Source organism: Zalophus californianus, chromosome 11 (genome assembly GCF_009762305.2).
Source record: "Zalophus californianus isolate mZalCal1 chromosome 11, mZalCal1.pri.v2, whole genome shotgun sequence".
Taxonomy (NCBI): domain Eukaryota; kingdom Metazoa; phylum Chordata; class Mammalia; order Carnivora; family Otariidae; genus Zalophus; species Zalophus californianus.
In genome coordinates, this window is record NC_045605.1 from 56,208,653 (window position 1) to 56,228,007 (window position 19,355).

A 19,355-nucleotide genomic window follows, 5' to 3' on the forward strand; every position below is an offset into this window, starting at 1 on the left:
TCTAAAAATGAAAAATAAGATTTTTTTAAAAAAGGGATTGATAAGATGTTGGTTGAAAAAGGGAAAAAGAAAAATTCAAAAAAAAAAAGAAAATTAAAAAAATTAACTTTGAACGACTAAAGAATCAGGGGGGAAAAAGTCATGAATTCTATATGCAGTATTCCCCTAGTGCTGGCATTCCAACATTCTCATTGATGTTTAGGTTAAAATTGGTCTTGGCTGGCTGTTCCTGCTGATCTTCTGGGGGAGGGGCCTGTTGCTGTGGTTCTCACGTCTCTCTGCTGGAGGCAGAACTGCCCCGCCCTTGCCCGGTCTGGGCTAAGTCACCTGCTCGGGTTTGCTCTCGGGAGATTTTGTTCCCTGCAAGCTTTCCGTTCAGCTTTGGAGGACAAGAGTGAAAATGGTGGCCTCCCAATCTCCACCCCTGAGGAGCCGAGAACTCGGACCCCGCTCCTCAGTGCGCCCCCAGAAAAAAGCAGTCAATCACTCCCGTCTCCCTGGTCTCTGGCCGCACTCCGTGCTCACCTGGCCTATGACAGAGCGTTTCTATCTCTAGCACACGACCCCGTGTGCAGTCTCCAAACCCAGCAGATCCCTGCGGTGCGCTCCCATGCCGCTCCTCCCGGGGGAGAAAGGGGAGTCTCCCTGGATCTGCCGCTCATTGGATCCCTGCTGGAGAAGCAGTGGCCTGACTGTCTCTTGCTTACATTTGAGACCAAGGTGTTAGATTTTAACCTTTTAATGATTCTAACAGTTCAGGAAAATACAAAATAATACTCGTCTCAAAAGTACGTATAAAAGTGGGGGGAAGCTCCTGCAATACAGAGTTACTGTTAAAAATCAATAATTCTGACCCATCCTGGCAAATATATATTTAACTTTGAGCATTACCATCCTTTATTTCCATGATAAAATGGAGATATAAGAATGTGCTAATTCTGACTGGACTGTCAGAATTAAAACACTAGAACAGATATCTACAAAACCCTATAATCTTCCTTTGCTGCAGTTAGGCACCAGTAACTTTGAACACAGGCTCCACTACAACTTGCTATGTGGCTTTGGGCAAGTCACTTAACCTCTCTGAGACTCAGTTTCCTCATATGTAAATTGAATAATATTATATATTTATTATTAGGAGGATAATACGAATACCCTTAATTCATAGGACTATAGGTAAAAACCAAATAAGGTAAAGAATACGGGCGCCTGGGTGGCTCAGTTGGTTAAGTGTCTGCCTTTGGTTCAGGTCATGATCCCAGGGTCCTGGGATCAAGCCCCATGTCGGGCTCCTTACTCAGTAGAGAGCCTGCTTCTCTCTCTCCCTCTGCCACTCCTCGCTTGTGCTCTCTCTGTCAAATAAGTTAAGTAAAATCTTAAAAAAAAAAAAAGATAAAGAATAGAAAACACAAGACATTGCCTCACAGTAATGAGTATCCTATAAATATGAGCAATTATTATTACACTCAGTCTTTTTTTTGTTTGCTTGTCAGAAAGAGAAAGAGGGAATACAAGTGGGGGAGAGGTAGGCAGAGAGAGGAGCAGGCTCCCTGCTGAGCAAGGAGCCTGATGCGGGACTCAGTCCCAGGACCCTGGGATCATGACCCAAGCTGAAGGCAGACGCTTAACCGACTGAGCCACCCAGGAGTCCCTACACTCAGTCTTTTAAATGGGATAGAAGTCACTGTTTATAATTTTACCTGTTTATAGGCTGATGATAGACTTCCTGGCACTTTACTCTATCATTAAGAAAACACAGATGGGAACATATTGGGAGAACTCTAATCTCCCTATCCTTTTACCATATGCTATTAATAATATACATCCATAGGCTTTACATAGCATATCTACGGTAAAATGTAGAATTATACAGTGAATGAGAGTTTTGGAATCGATGGATTTTAATTCCAACATCACCTGTCACTAGCTGTGTGAACTTAAGAAAGGTATTTAATGTCTCTGACCCTGACCTAGAGTCTCCTCAACTGTAAAATGTCAATAATAATAGTACTTACCTCACAGAATTATTGTGGTGATTAAATAACATCACATCTATATAGTGATAAGTATGGTAACTGAAACATTAAAGCTATTAGTAGTATTACTTCTCTTTTTAGAAAACTGCAAATGCCCTGAACCCCTCTAAAACCCTATAGTGTTCTCATTTTAAAAACCGATGACCTTAAAAAAAGATATGCAGAAATACATGCTACAGGTAGCAGGCAATTTGAGTATAATAAAAATTCCAAAGCACCATAGAAATGTGTCTTTTCACAAAAGAGAAGACCTCTTAAAGGCAATTCTTGTATGTACACAGCTACCTAGTTATTTGGAGTCACTCAACAGACTGTGGAAATGGACTTTGCTCACAATGTCTCATGACTTTAAGTGGCATTATCCCAACAGACTCTCATGTCTAAAAATCAATATGCAAGGTGTGTTGCAGTGCAGATAGTTTTAACAATCACTGCCAACAATATACAGTGTTTTTTTCTATAGTGTTTCACATGAGAGTATCAGTTTTCCCAAATGAATGCTAAGCTAGAAGCTACAGAAGTCTTTATGCTTTAGCAATGATGCCCATGACATTAGACTGATAACCATGGAGATGATTCATTCATTCAATAAATATTCATTCAATGCTTACTGCACCCCAGACATTCTACCATGCTCAAAGAATAGAAGAATATTTAACACAGTGCATGGGCAATGTCTTCCCTCAGAGATCTTAAAGTCTAGAGGAGGGGATAAACTAATAATTACAATGCCATAATGGAAAAACAGGATACTATGGAAACAAATAGTAGTACATCTAACCAAGGGGGCAGAGGTAGGAAAAGGGAAAGGGAGCCAGTGAAAAATTTCCTGGAGAAAGTAACATTTAAAAGAGGCTTAAATGCAGGCAAGACAGACTGAAGCATATTTAAGAAACTAAAAGAAGTTCTTTATAGCTGAAGCATTCAGATTGATGTGCGTCATAGGAGGCCTTTGTAAGTCATGCTGAGTCAGGATGTGACATAGGAATTTGCACATATAATAAAAATCAAATGCTTTAAAACAATCAATTGTTTTGATTGTTCTATATTATCAGCAAAAAGTAGAACATAAAATTTAACCGTATTTATAATAGTATAATAAAATATCAAAAAATAGAAATAAATTCAATGAATCATAGGAAACATCCATGTATTAACAGTTTATTTCAATCATGTTTTGTAAAGAAGATTTTTTTTTTTAAGATTTTATTTATTTGACAGAGAGAGACACAGCGAGAGAGGGAACACAGGCAGGGGGAGTGAGAGAGGGAGAAGCAGGCTTCCTGCTGAGCAGAGAGCCAGATGTGGGGCTCGAACTCAGGACCCCGGGATCATGACCTGAGCCGAAGGCAGACGCCCAACGACTGAGCCACCCAGGAGCCCCTGTAAAGAAGATTTAATCAACAAAGGCATATACCATTTTCTTGGGTTGGAAGACTCAATACTGTAAAGATGTCCATTATCCCCAAATGTATTGATAAATATATTAAATGTAGTCCCAATCAAAATACTAGCCAGATTTTCTTTTCTGTGTAGAACCATATGAAAATGCAAAAAGGATAAGAATAAGCCAGTTATTAATCATGCTAACGGCCACAGATTCTATTTATATGAAATGTCCAGAACAGGCACAACCATAAAAACAAAAAAGTAGATTTCCATCCTAAGATGAAGAAAGGTGATCTTGAAAAAGAATAACTAAGCGGAAGAACTTTAACAGATATGAAGACCAATTATAACACGAAAGAAATCAAAACAGTAAGACAATGGCAAAGGAACAGGCAAATAGATCCACGGAACAGAGGGTCCTGTAACAGACATATAAGTACATGGCCACCAGTTTATGACAAAAGTGAACCTGCAGTGCAAGGGAGAAAGGTTTTTAATAAATGGTACTGGGTCAACTGACTATTTGTATGAAAATAATGAATCTTATCTGACATCATGTACAAAAAATCCAAACCTGGTGAATTATAAATGTAAAAAGTAAACAGTAAAGTACTTAAAAAATACAGAATAACACTTTTATGGCATTAAAATCAGCAAATATTCCCTAAACTGGACATAAAAAAATCTTAACTATAAAAGGAAAGATTGATAAAATGGAATTTTTGTTCATGTAACGGTATCAATAAAGAATGAACTAGCAAGGGGGCCTGGGTGGCTCGGTCAGTTAAGCGTCTGCCTTTGGCTCAGGTCATGATCCCAGGGTCCTGGGATCGAGTCCCACACTGGGCTCCCAGCTCAGCAGGGAACATGCTTCTCCCTCTGCCTCTCCCCCTGCTTGTGTTCTGTCTCTCTCTCAAATGAATAAATAAAAATCTTAGGAAAAAAAAAAAAAGAATGAACTAGCAAGCCACAGAATGGGAGAATACATTTTTAAATGTATATTCAAACAAAGAACCCTTATCTATAATATATAAAGAACAACCGTTCCCCCCCCCCAATAAAAAAAGCCGGTGGGGGGAGTGGGTGGGGGCAGGTGGAAAGGTCATGGCAAGGAAGACTTCAGCAGGTACTTCACAAAGGAGTGTATCCCAGTCAGCAAGAAACATGAAATAGTGTTCAACTTCATTAGTTTTCAGGGATATCAAAATTAAAACTGCGAGGAGATACTACAACATACCCACTAGAAAGACTAAAATACAAAAGACAAAGTTCCAAGTGCCGGCAAGGATACAGGATAAGAGATCTGATACACTGCTGGCTGGAGAGGAGGTAAACTGGGCACAAGTGCTTTGGAAAACTTTTCGACACAATCTACTCAAGCTGAAGATATGCCTCTCTTGTGACTATGTAATTCTGCTCCTAAGTTTATACCCAACAGAAATGCATAAAAAAAAAAAAATCTTCCTTAAGGGCGCCTGGGTGGCTCAGATGGTGAAGCGTCTGCCTTCGGCTCAGGTCATGATCCCAGAGTCCTGGGATCGAGTCCCGCATCGGGCTCCCTGCTCCTTGGGAGCCTGCTTCTCCCTCTGCCTCTCTCTCTCATGAATAAATAAATAAAATTTTAAAAAAAATCTTCATTAAGAAGCATGCCTGAAAAAGTTCATGGAAGCGTTATCTAATAGTTCTGAACTAGAAATTAGCAAAAGCCAGAATCAATAAATTCATATTTATATTTGCACAATGGGATACTATTGGCAGTAAAAATGAACTAAGACTACAGTACATGCAGGTTACGATGAAACTTACGAACAAAATATTGACCAGAAGCCAGCACATAAAATGCACATATTATATGATCTAACTTGCCTAAAGTTTAAGATGAAGCAAAACCAATTTTGATGTAATAAGTCAAAGTAGTGGTTAGTCTGGCTGGAGATGTCCTAAACAGAAGGGAACATGAGGAAGCTTCTGAGATTCTGGGCTTCTTTTAATGCTCTATTTCCCAGTGGAGATGCTGCCTGTGTAAGTGTGCTCATTTTGAAATTTTGAAATATAATGTGTGTGTGTGTGTGTGTGTCTTTCTACACGTTACTGTATGTATCACCTTCAAAATACTTCCCAATAATTTTTAAAGTCGTATCAGCATATCTGTACAAAGATGACTATTTGAACCTATGGAGAAAGAAAAAGGAAAACTGAATGTAGAGGTTAGTCTGTTTATATGGTTATTTTTACTCACCTTTGTCCTGTAACGCAATTTGGTGCTTATGCAGTAATGCCACCTCCCGTCCCAAAGCTTTCTTCTGTCTTTCCAGTTCATTTCGAAGCACCAAAATTTTTAATTGCAAGCACTCACTTTGTTTTCTCTAAATAATTAAAAAGCACAGGTAAAATTTATGACTATGAAAGTCATGACTATGAATAATTATACATGCACAGTGTCTCCAAATGAATAATGGTGTAAAGCACTTTAAAATTCATCTAATTCATAGATCTCTTGAGTAACTTAATTATCAGCACCTGTTATTTTAATGAAAAGAATACAGATGTAAACAAAGAATAAACCTGAAGTCTGGGGACAGTTCTTTCTAAGAACCCAAAAAACACTATAAAATACCTCAGGCCTCTTTACTGAGATCACAATACAATTAAGACAAAAATTAATTTTTAGAAATGGAGTTCTCAAAAACTTAAACACAGAGATACCACAGGACCCAGCAATTCTACTGCTAGGTACATATCCAAGAGAACTGAAAACATGTTCATACAAAAACCTGAATATGAATTTTTATAACAACATTATTTATAATAGCCAAATGGTGGAATCAATCCAAATGTCCATCATCTGATGAACAGAAACAAAATGTGGTACATCCGTGCGATGGAATATTATCTAGCAATAAAAGAAATGAAGTACTGATGAATGCTACAACGTGGATGAACCCTGAAAACACTATACTGGGGTGCCTGGGTGACTCAGTCAGTTAAGTGTCTGCCTTTGGCTCAGGTCATGATCTCAGGGTCCTAGGATCCAGCCCCATGTCGAGTCCCTGGTCAGCAGGGACTCCGCTTCTCCCTCTCCCTTGGCTGCTCCCCCTGCTTGTGCTCCCTCTCTCTTACTCTCGCTCTCTCAAATAAATAAATCTTTTAAAAAATTAAAGAAAACACTATACTAAGTGAAAGAAGCCAGTTTTAAAAGGCCACAAACTCCATTTATATAGAAATGTCCATATTAGGCAAATCCATAGAAACAAAAAGTAGATTTCCATCCCTGCTAAATTGAACCAACGTGCTCTAATATCCCACAGATTTCAGAGAAAGTCAAGCAGGGACCTGGGGCTTTCACCCCCTCCAGGTGGTAACCAACCATATTATCAGTGGACACCACAAGGGAAGACTGGATTTACAGGAATAATGAGATAATCCTCTCCCTCCCTGCTGGGTGATATCAGAGGAGGCTTAGTGGAGAGTGAGAACTTTCCTTACTACACAGTGTTAATGAGGCCAGCCTATTCAGCATGCTATCAGTGGAGGCCATGTGGGGAACAATATCAAAGTATTCTTATACCTCTTAGCCGGGTCAGTAGTAGTGGAGGCCTAGTGGAGAGCTGGAACTCCCAGGCCTGGTCAAAAGTAAGGATGACCTCCTCCCCCACACTCCTGACACTTGGGTGTCAATGGAAGCTGCTTGAGGAACCTGGACTTTTATATATACCCACCTGGCAGTAATGAGATAGCATCTCTCCCTTCCCTATCAGAGAAAGAGGTGTCAGAAAAAGCCAGATCAAACAGGCTTAAATAAGATCTAGAGACTCATAACATAATACCCAAAATGTTTAAATTTCAATCAAAAATCACTCATCATATCAAGAACCAGAAAGATGTCAAAGTAAATGAAAGAGGATAATTATGAGATACCAATACTGAGGGGCACCTGGGTGGCTCAGTTGGTTAAGCATCTGCCTTCAGCTCAGGTCATGATCCCAGGGTCCTGGGATCAAGCCCCACAGCGGGCTCCCTGCTGAGCGGGGAGTCTGCTTCTCCCTCTCCTTCTGCCCCTGCTTTGCTCTCTCTCTCTCTCTCTCTCTCTCTCTCAATAAATAAATAAATAAATAAATAAATAAATAAATAAATAAATAAATAAAATCTTTTTTAAAAAGAGAGAGAGAGATACCAATACTGAGATGACAGACATGTTACAATTATCTGACAAAGACCTGGAAGCAGCTATCATAAAAGTACTTCAATAACAATTAAGAACATCCTTGAAACAAATGAAAAAATAGAACATCTTGGTAAAGAAATAGAAAGTCTCAGTCAAGAAATTGAAGCTATAAAGGACAATCAAATGGAAATTTTATTTCATTTAGCATAATCCCCTCCAGTTCCAAAAAAAATAAAAAGGCAGTTTTAGAGCTGAAAATATCTAGAATAAAAAACTTAGTGAATGAGCTCAACAGCAGAATGTAGGAGACAGAGAAAAGAATCTTTAAGCTGGAAAACAGAACAACAGAAACTACCCAATCTAAACAAGAGAGAGAAAATAGACTGTAAAAAAAAACAAACAGAGCCTCAGGATCTGCGGAACTATATAAAAAGATCTAATATTTGTATCCTCCAGTACAGGGAGGAAAGAAGAAATAAAGCAGAAGTGAAAAAGTACTCACAGAAATAATGATGAAAAACTTCCTAAATTAAGCAAAGAAATACATCTACAAATTCAAGAAGTTAATGAACCCCAAAGAGAATAAATTAAATGGAGAAAAATCACAAAATAAATAAAACCAAAAGCCGGGTTTTTGAAAAGGCCAATAACTTTGATAAAATTCTAGCCAGGCGAACCAAGAAAAAGAAAAAAGACAGAAATTACTAGTATGAGGAATGAAAGAGGAGCCATCACAACTGATCCCACGGACATTAAAAGAATAAGAAAAGAATACTATAAACAACTCAATAGCCACAAATTTGGTAACTTAGATGAAATGGACCAATTCCTTGAAAGACAATCTACTAAAACTCACGCTAGGAGAAATAATCTGAAAGGGCATATATATGAAATAATTAAATTAATAACTAATAGCCTTTTAAAGTAGAAAGTACCAGGCCCTGATGGTTTCACTGGTGAATTTTACCAAGCATATAAATAAATAACACTAATTCTTTAAACTCTCTTCGATCTAGGAGGCCAGCATCACCCTAATACCAAAATCAAACAAAGACATTACTAGAAAGGAAAATTACAGACCAATCTCTCATAAACACAGATGCAAATTCATCAACAAAATCAACAAATCAAATCCAACAATGTATAAGAAGAATTATATGCCATAGCCAAATGGAATTTATTCCATGTATGTAAGGCAGGTTTAACATCCAGTAATCAATGAAATTCACCATAGCAATCAGGCAAAAAAGAAAAGTCATATAATCATATCAAACACCCATTTATGATAAAAACTCTCAGCAAACTAAGAATAAAGGAAAACTTCTTCAACTTGTAAAGAATATTTGCCAGAAAACTTAGAGCCAACATCATACAGATCTTCCTCAACTTATGATGGGGTTATGTCCCAATAAAACCATTGTAAGTTAAAAATATTGTAAGTTGAAATACATCTAATACACCTAACCTACTGAACACCACAGCTTAGCCTAGCCTACCTTACGTGTGCTCAGAACACTTATGTTAATCTCCAGTTTGGCAAAATCATCTAACACAAACCCATTTTATAATAAAGTGCTAAATATGTCATGTAATTTATTGAATACTGTACTGAAAGTGAAAAACGGGATGGTTGCATGGGTACAAAATGGTTATAAGTGTATCAGTTGTTTCTTCTCATGATCACATGGCTGACTGACAACTGGTTTGTTACTGCTGCCAGGCATCATACCATATATTGCTAGCTTGGGAAAAGATCAAAATTCAAAATTTGAAGTATAGTTTCTACTGAATGTGTATCACTTTCACACCATCATAAAGTCAAATCTTACATCAGGGATCGTCTATACTTAATGGTAGAAAACCAGATGCTTTCTCCCTACACTGGAGAAAAAGGCAAGGATGTCTCCTTTCACCACTCTATGAAACGTGTACTGAAAATCCTAACTATGCAATACAATAAGAAAAGGAAATAAAAACTATCAGACTGGGAAAAAAGAAATAAAATCATCTTTGTTTATAGATGATTTGATTATAAATGTAGAAAATCTCAAAGAATCAACCCCCATCAAAAAACAAAGCAAAACCCAAAGCCTCCTGGAACTAGTAAGTGATTATAGCAATATACAAAAGCCCATTTCTTTCTTATGTAACAGCAAGGAACAATTAGAATATGAGATCTAAAACACAACATTACATTAAAATTAAAAAATGAAATACTTAGGTATAAACCTAACAAAATATGTACAAGACCTAAATGAAGAAAACTGAAAATGTGATGAAAGAAATCAAAGGATTTGATGAATGTCCATATTCATGGATAGGAAGACAATATTATTAAGATATCTATTTTTCCCAATTTGACCTACAGATCCAGTGAAATCCCAGCAAGTTATTTTGTTGATACTAACAAACTGATTCTAAAGTTTATATCAGAAGGCAAAAAACCCAGAATAGCTCAATACTGAAAAAGAACAAAGTTAGAAGACTGACACTATCTAATGCTAAAACTTACCATAAAGCTACAATAATCAAGACAGTTTGATTTGGACACAAAATAGACAAATCAATGGAACAGAATAGATAGCCCAGAAACACATACACACACAAATATAGTCAACTGATCTTTGTCAAAGGAACAAAAGCAATTCTATGGAAAAAGGATAGCCTTTACACTAAATGGTGCCACAAGTACTGGACAGCTACATACAAACAAAACAAAATGAAACAGAACATTTAGATACAGACCTTAAACCTTTCATAAAAATTAACTCAAAATGGATCACAGAACTAATGTGAAATAAAAAAATTATCATATACAGGGTGCCTGGGTGGCTCAGTACATAAAGAGTCTGACTCTCAATTTCAGCTCAGGTCATGATCTCAGGGTCATGGGATTGAGCCTGCATCAGGCTTTACACTCAGCCTGGAATCTGCTTGTCCCTCTCCCTCTGCTCTTCCCCCCTCCCTCTCTCTCACTCTCTCAAATAAATAAAATCTTTTTAAAAAATTATATAAATTCTAGAAGATAACACTAGAAAATTTAGGTGACTAAAGTGGAGATGACTTTATATACAACATCAAATGCATGATCAGGAAAGAAGAAACTAAGTTGGCCTTCACTAAAATTAAAACTTCTGCTCTGCAAAAACCACTATTAAAAGAATGAAAAGATATGCCACAAACTGGGAGAAAATATTTGAAAAGCACTTATTTGATAAAGGAATGATATCCAAAATATACACAAAAACTCTGAAAGCTCAACAATAAATAAACAACCCAATTAAAAAATGGGCAGAAGATCTGAACCGTCAGCTCATCAAAGAAGGCAAATAAGCATATGAAAAGATGTCCAACATCATATGTCATCAAGGAACTGCAAATTAAAACAACAGTGAGATACTACATATATTTACTAGAATAGTTAAAATCCAAAACACTGACAATACTAAATGCTAGCAAGATCTAGACCAACAGGAACTGTTGTCTATAGCTGCTTTATTCATAATTGCCAAAACTTGCATGCACTTCAACAGGTCAACAGTTAAAACAAACTGTGACATATCTATACAATGGAGTACTATTCAGCAATAAAAAGAAATGAGCTATCAAGCTATAAAAAGTCATGGAGGAACCTTAAATGCATATTGCTAAGTAAAAGAAGCCGATTTGAAAAGGCTACATACTATATGACATTCCCGAAAAAAGCAAAACCATGGAGAGAGTAAAAAGATCAATGGTTGCCAGGGGTTCTAAGAGAAGGGGAAAAGGATGAATAGGTAGATTCATCCGAGGGGATTTTTAGGCCAATGTTACACTGCATGATACTGCAGTGGTGGATACAGGACACTCTGTATTTGTCAAAACCTAGAGAACTGTACAACAGGGAGAAAACCCAAATGTAAACTAGAGAATTAAGTTAATATTGTATTAATATTAACTCAACAATTGTAAACAAATGTATCGCTCTGATGTAGGATGTTAAGAACAAAAGAAACTGGGAGAAGAGGGGAAATAACTTTCTGTACAATTTTTCTGCAAACCTAAAACTACTCCAAAAAATAAAGCTTTTTTTAAAAAAGTAATAGAACCATACCTCAAAAAAGTCAACTTTACTGAATGTTCATTTGATAAAACAAGTCCCAGACACATTATACTAGAGATACAGTTAACTTTGCTAAATAAGTTTGTTAACTTATCTTTCCATTAAAATAATTCCTACCTAAACCTACAAAGCCACACTGTAAATTTTACTCAGACTTCCTTTTAATCCAAATATCTTTAGAGGCCAGAATTTGCCGACAGATAAAATCTGAAATCCTGTCCCCACAACAAACATATATGTGCTTGCACATGTTTGCATTCACACACAATTACTGCCCGATGAATGTGTGTGCCCTTCTCTCCTGGTCTTTATCAAGTGTCAATAATATACTTTAGGGCGCCTGGGTGGCTCAGTTGGTTAAGCGACTGCCTTCGGCTCAGGTCATGATCCTGGAGTCCCGGGATCGAGTCCCGCGTCGGGCTCCCTGCTCAGCGGGGAGTCTGCTTCTCCCTCTGACCCTCTTCCCTCTTGTGCTTTCTATCTCTCATTCTCTCTCTCTCAAATAAATAAATAAAATCTTTAAAAAAAAATAATATACTTTACATGATTTTCCAGGACATAAATCTTAACCAAACAGTAATATTTGGCTATGCCTAGTAAATTCTTGTCTCCTTCCTAAAACATATACTAATTAAAATTGTAATGAGAAAAAAAAACCTTTTCATTAAGTAAACTAAATAGGTTTACCAAGCTAGTAAAAACCTTTAAAAGATGAACGTCAGCATCTCTATTTGGCTCACAGATATTGAAGAAGCAAGGGCACTCAGTGAGATGGGTAACGGTATGGCCTTCCTGAAGCAATAGGCGTGGAAAATGACTTGGCAGTTGTGTGGAAAGTACTTTAGAGCTATCGTTGCTCACCCAAAATGCTTTCTTCCTCATCAATGAAATATTGATTCTAAACAGATGGCATGATCATCTGTTAAAGACATTCAAGCCAAGAAAACAAGCACAAAAGCTTATTTCTCCAATCATCATTATTATATCTGACTGGAAAACTCTATGAAATATGAAACATTCCTAAGCAATTTTTCTTGAACAAAGCAAACATTTATGAAAGGCATACTATGTGCTTCTAAATGAATGAGAAATGGTGTCTGCTTTCTAAGAGCTTGGGTCTAATAGAGAGAAAAGCCATTTTGCCCTGTCAACCCACTGTAAAAACAAAGACCAAAGTCAGTGAGGTTGTTTATCATTAAAGGAAAAGGAATCAAGAAACAATTTGGGTTTCTTTAGTAATTCAATAGTGTGATCATGACATGTTAGTGTGTTTTTACATCACTGAGAGAAAAAATATGTAAATTCTTAGGAAGCAATCTTTTCCCACAAAGAAGTGTTCAATTTTCATAACTTGAATTTCTCCATAAAATATGCAAACTGAATTCTACCTGGGCGGAGGAAAAAAAAAAAAACAAAAAACAAAAACAGGAAAACAACTTTTCACAGAACACAGAGATACGCCTACTTAGAAGGTTAATCTGCTCTATTCCAGGCTATACACTCAAATTGGGAAATATTTTCTAGAATCAAAGAACCAAGGGTACAAGTTAATCTAAATACTAAACAAATAAAGGAAGGCATGTTTACAGTGTGTTTGTATTATGGTCCATATGCAGAAACTGGCCCACTTACAGAAATGTGTCAAGTCATTCAAAACCAGGATGGTTGGCTCTAATTTCTGATGAGTAAACAAACCTGCCCAAGTGGGATCTGGCTCTGCTTCCTTTCTAATGCATCTAACACAAGAGCTCAAAGACCTTAATGTTCTATAAGTATCTTCTTTTTTTTTTTTCCAGTGTTCTATTTATCTGTTTACTCCTAGTTAATGTCACATGTGCAACGCCAATGGATCACTTTTAATTGGATTTTAGTGTTTTTATACAACATGTTCTGAAAATCACAGACAGTTTCATCTATTTGCAAGCAGACACATTCCTATTTATGGGTCTTTACATAGACAATGATGGGCAATGTTAAAGATTCATTTCAGAATGACAGACTAATTTGTAAATGACATACTAAAGGAAGCAATTTTCTTTAGATCACATTGGAGCTAAAAAGCCTTAGACAAAATGTTCTCAAAGCATGATCCAGGAAACCATGAGAATTTCTGAGACCATTTCAGAGTCTGTGAGATCAAAAATATTTTCACAATACTACTAAGCTGTTATCTCCCTTTTTCACTCTCATTTTCTCATAACTGTATAGCAGAGCTTTCCAGAGTCTCTAAGATTTGTGGTATCACAACAGATTGATTGCAGAAATAAATGTGAGAATCCATCTGTCTTTTATTAACTTAGGCATCATCAACAGATATATGCTAAGTTCTTTGAGGTCTTAATAATTTTTAAGAGCATAAAGGAGTCTTGAGACCAAAAAGTTTGTGAATGGTGGGTTAGGGTACATTCTCTATATTAGTTTTCCACAGAACCTGGAAATAATTAACAATCTGGAAAAAAAGTTTTAGAACTATGGCAGTTGTCCTATGAGAACAAATTTGCTTTTAAATGTCATTTGTAGGTTCTTTCTATTACACTTACACCTTCTCAACCACTAAGAAAGGGAAAATATTTCCTTAGAAAATACTTAATCCAACCCAGTAATTTCACAGATTCAGTGGCAATATAAGGCCTAGAACCCAGGTCCAGCTACAAAGATAAAGCAAAAGATATATAATAATAAAACATACACAAGTTCTACTTCTGCTATAAGAGAATGAGCAAACTGGTCCTCTCAAAAATCACAGCTCTAGACTCTAGATAAAATACAAAAAGCTACTACTTGAGGATTCTGGAGTTGATCAGTGACAGATAAATTCTGGAGAGACTCAAAACCTGGTGCAAGCAACCAACACACAGTGTGAATTTCCCCTTTTCTGTAGCTTTTTCCAGAGGGTGGCTACAGTCAAACTCCAGTGAAAAACAACTATCTTTCTGGCCAGAGGAACCAGGGGAAAGAGATCACACAATCAAGGCCACCAGAATGGAGGAAGTCAGAGAATGGACACCCCAGATTCTGTTTAAATTCGGTATGAATCTCTGAATCCTAAACCACACATGTACAAGGCAAACAGAAAGCAGCTGTGCCTAAGGGTAAAAGTACTGAACTGAATGAAATCTGAGCCAATGTCCATTGCAGGCATGATAGTTTGACCCTAACCAAGTTAACTACCCGCTAAAAGGAAAACATCAATGTTCTTCAAAGGAAAGTAACAAAATCCAGAGATTCCACAAAATTACATTCACATTGTCCAGGATACTATGCAGTATTACCCAATATATGAATAGTCAGGAAAATGTGACTCACTCTCTAGGGAAAAGACAACCAACATATGCCAACCCCAAGATAACCCAGATGTTAGAATTATCATACAAAGACTTTCTTTTTTTAAGATTTTTATTCATTTTTTGACAGAGAGAGAGACAGCAAGAGAGGAAACACAAGCAGGGGGAGTGGGAGAGGGAGAAGCAGGCCTCCCTGCTGAGCAAGGAGCCCGATGTGGGGCTCGATCCCAGGACCCTGGGATCATGACCTGAGCCGAAGGTAGATGCTAAACGACTCAGTCACCCAGGCGCCCTCATACAAAGACTTTAAAGCCACTATTATAAATACACTGAGTAAGAAAAAGTAAAATATTCTTATAATGAATAAAAAGATATGAAATCTCAGTCAATCCCAGAAAAAGTAAAATACTCTCATAATGAATACAAAGATGAAATCTCAGCAGAGGACTAGAAAATATTAAAAGCAGAGACTTCTGCTTCTGGTCAAGATGGAATAGGAAAAAGGAACACTGTTCAACTAATTTGACCAGGCTACCATAATCCTAATACCAATCTGATAAAATAATTTAAAACACTGTATTTCATTATCCCTAATAAATACAGCATAAAACCCCTTAAATTATTTCCAGATCAAATCTAGCAAGATACCAAAAAAAAAAAAAAGAGTATATATTGTAACCAATTCAGGTTTATTCCAGAAATGTAATGTTAAACATCTGAAATTAAATTATGGAGAATCAAGGAGAAAAATCACATGATTATTTCAATAGATTCAGAAAAAGCATTTGACAAAATTCAATATCCATTCATGATAAAAACTCTCAGAAACTAGGAATAAGAGGGAACTTCCTAACACCAATAAAAGGTATTACTACCATTATTCTTAAGAAAGGAGGAATCATTTCCCCCCATGATCAGGAACAAAGAAAGGATTTCCACTTGTACTACTTTTATTCGATATTGTACTGTATGTTCTAGCTATTGAAATAAGTCAGAAAAATTAAATAATAAAGCACACAAGGCAGTCTAAGTTTGCAGGTATGATTGTTTACATAGAAAAACCCCAATAAATATACAAAATAACTACAAGAACTAAAAAGTTAATAGAACAAGACTGTAAGATACTAGGTTAATAAATTAGTAAGAATTGTATTCTTTCCTACTAGCAACAAAAAGAAACAAAAATTCAAAAACAATCCCATTTGCAAGAATGCCCCCCTAAAAAAATACTTAGGAATAACTCTAATAGAAGATGTCCAAAATCTTTACAGTGAAAGCTACAAGATATTGAGAGAATTAAAGAAAAGTCTATAAAAGATATATGCCATATTCAATGGACTGGGGAACTCACTATTGCTAAGACGGCAATTCTCCACAAATTGATCTACAAATCCTTATTAAAACTGCAATAGGTTTTTTTTTTTTTTTAAGAAATGGATAAACTGATTCTCATTTCACTTGGAAATACAAAGAACCCATGGGAACTTATATAAAACGAACAAAATTGGAGGACTTGCCCTACTTGGTTTTAAGACGACAGATCTCTAAGAGACTTGGGTATTGGTGAAAAGTAGACATATAGATCGGTGGAACAAAACAGAATCCAGATATAGATGAACACATATTTGGTCAATTGATTTTGGACAAACATTTCAAAACAATTAAATTAGGAAAGACTGTTCAACAAAAGATGTCAAATTAACTGTATATTCATATAGAACAAAAGAACCTTACTGAACTTGTACAAAAAAACTAGCTTGAGGGTGCCTGGGTGGCTCAGTTGGTTAAGCGACTGCCTTCAGCTCAGGTCATGATCCCGTGGGGATAGAGTCCTGCATTGGGCTCCCTGCTCGGCAGGGAGTCTGCTTCTCCCTCTGACCATAGCCCCTCTTGTGCTCTCTCTCTTTCAAATAAATAAATTAAATTAAATCGTAAAAAAAAAAAAAGCTAGCTTGAGATGGATCATAGATCTAAATGTCAAGCCCCAAACTACAAAACTTCTATAACAGAACAGAAAAATTGATGCAACTTTAGGTTAGTCGAAGATTTCTTATAAAGAAAACAAAAAGCCCTACTACAAAATAACATTAAAAATACACTGTATTGGGGCACCTGGGTGGCTCAGTCGTTAAGCATCTGCCTTCAGCTCAGGTCATGATCCTAGGGTCCTGGGATCGAGCTCCACATGGGGCTCCCTGCTCTGCAGGACGCCTGCTTCTCCCTCTCCCACTCCCCCTGCTCATGTTCCCTTTCTCGCTGTCTCTCTCTCTGTCAAATAAATAAAGTCTTTAAAAAAATACACTGTATTTCATTAGACTTTTAAACTTTTGCTCTTTAGAAGGCATCATTAAGAACATGAAAAGGCAAACCACAGAACATTAAGAAAATATTCCCAACATACATATCAGAAAAAGGACGTGTATCCAGAAAAAAGAAAAATACAAATATACATGCAAATGTGTACATGATCCCAACGGGATCATGACCTGAGCTGAAGGCAGTCGCTTAACCAACTGAGCCACCCAGGCGCCCTCAAGCTAGTTTTTTTGTACAAGTTCAGTAAGGTTCTTTTGTTCTATATGAATATACAGTTAATTTAACATCATTTGTTGAACAATCTTTCCTAATTTAACTGTTTTGAAATGTTTGTCCAAACTCTCTCCTCCTCTCTCTCTCCCTCTCCCTTCCCCACCCCCCGCCTTAACACAAGAAGACAGAAATCCCATTTAAAAATGAGGGGAAAAATATGAAACTACTTTACATGTATACTAGGACTGAAAAAATATGTAAATAAATTACAGATAATGGGAGCCAGGTTTCTCATTAACAGAAAAAGATACTACAAATAAAAGTAAAGGATGAGAATGAACTCTGTGGTGTTAAAGTTGTAGGTATTAGTACAACTCCTGTTTAGTTTTAACACATATATGAGACAGATACTTGCATATACCAGCTCTGTCCACTGAGAGGGCCTAGAAGCAATTACAACCCAGTAGCCATAAGCACACCCAGTGCCCAGCTCTTGTTTCTAAATACCATTACCCAATGAAAGGAACAGGACTTCTCGGAAAAGGGCTGATTCAGGGATGAGACAGGGGAAATACAAGATAAGCGTGGATCATATAGTGCCAGAAATGAAGGAAGTGCTTTAAAAAACAAACAAAAAAGAGAGGCATGTCAAAAGGACACAGGAGGAAACCTGAAAGAGCTATCGATGCCTTAAGTTGAGCAAGAAAATAAATGACATAGTATTCAAGTATACCTAAAGTATAAAATAAATACATTCAAGTTCATACTAATAAGTAAATGAATGAATAAATAAATAGGGGGGCAAATCTTCCTCACAAAGAATTCAAAATAACATACATATGTAAACAGTATCCCCTCTAGGAGGTGGAACGCAAGTCCCCTCCACTGAAGTGAAGGCTGGACTTAGTATCTTGCTTTCAAAAAATTCAGCATGGAAAGGATACTCCAAAGGAGTATAGTGGATAAACTTGGGGGAAACTGCCTTAACCAAGGAGTGATTCAGGTAAATATCAACACTGATTAGTAATAGTGATTTAAATATAGGAAGGAATGAGAAACTGTCATAGATCAGAGAAGCCTAGGAAGCATGACTAAATTCAATGTGGAATCCTGGGCTGGATACTGGAACAACAACAAAAAAAAACCAGGATATCAGAATCTAGGCTAATCATGGCAAAACATCAGACAAATCCCAATCAGGGGATATTCTTTAAAATATCTGACTAGTAATCCTCAAAATTGTCAAAGTCATTAAAAACAATGAAAGCCTGAGAAATTTTCACATCCAAGAAGAGTCTAAGGAAGCATGACTACTAAATGTAATATGGTTTCCTGCATGGGATCCTGGAACAGAAAAGAACTTTAGGTGAGAATTAAAGAGATCTGAAGAAAGCATGGATTTTAGTGAATGATGATTTATCAGTACAGGTTCATTAACTGTAACATTAAAATAAATGTTAATAACAGGAGAAATTGGCTGTAAGGTATACTCTTTGTACCATCTCTGTAATAATTCTATAAATCTACTACTGTTGTAAAATTAAGTTTATTTATTTAAAAGAAAGACATTAGTGGAAACACTGGTGAAACCTGAATAAAGCCCCCAGTTAATGGTAATGTATCAATGTTAACTTCTTGGTTTGATAATGTACCATGTCAAATGTAACATGGTCATAGAAGACGTTAATATTAAGGGAAACCAGATTAAAGTCAAATGGAAACTCTTCTGAACTATCTTTGCAAGTGTTCTGTAAATCTAAATATTTTTTTAATGGGCAAAAGTACTTAAACTTACACCTCTTAAAGAATACAGAAGTGACCAATAAAGATATGAAAAATGTTTATCATAG

General features: G+C 36.6%; 1 protein-coding gene across 2 annotated transcripts in view; it reads right to left on the reverse strand.

Annotated features, from left to right (window-relative positions):
* The window catches only part of UVRAG (UV radiation resistance associated), a 329,246-nt gene that overhangs the window by 160,780 nt on the left and 149,111 nt on the right, over window positions 1-19,355 (reverse strand). For both annotated transcript variants that reach the window (XM_027579444.1, XM_027579443.1), the window contains one exon: window positions 5,665-5,791. In XM_027579444.1, coding sequence (XP_027435245.1) covers window positions 5,665-5,791 — 127 coding nt within the window. The remainder of the gene's footprint in view (window positions 1-5,664; window positions 5,792-19,355) is intronic.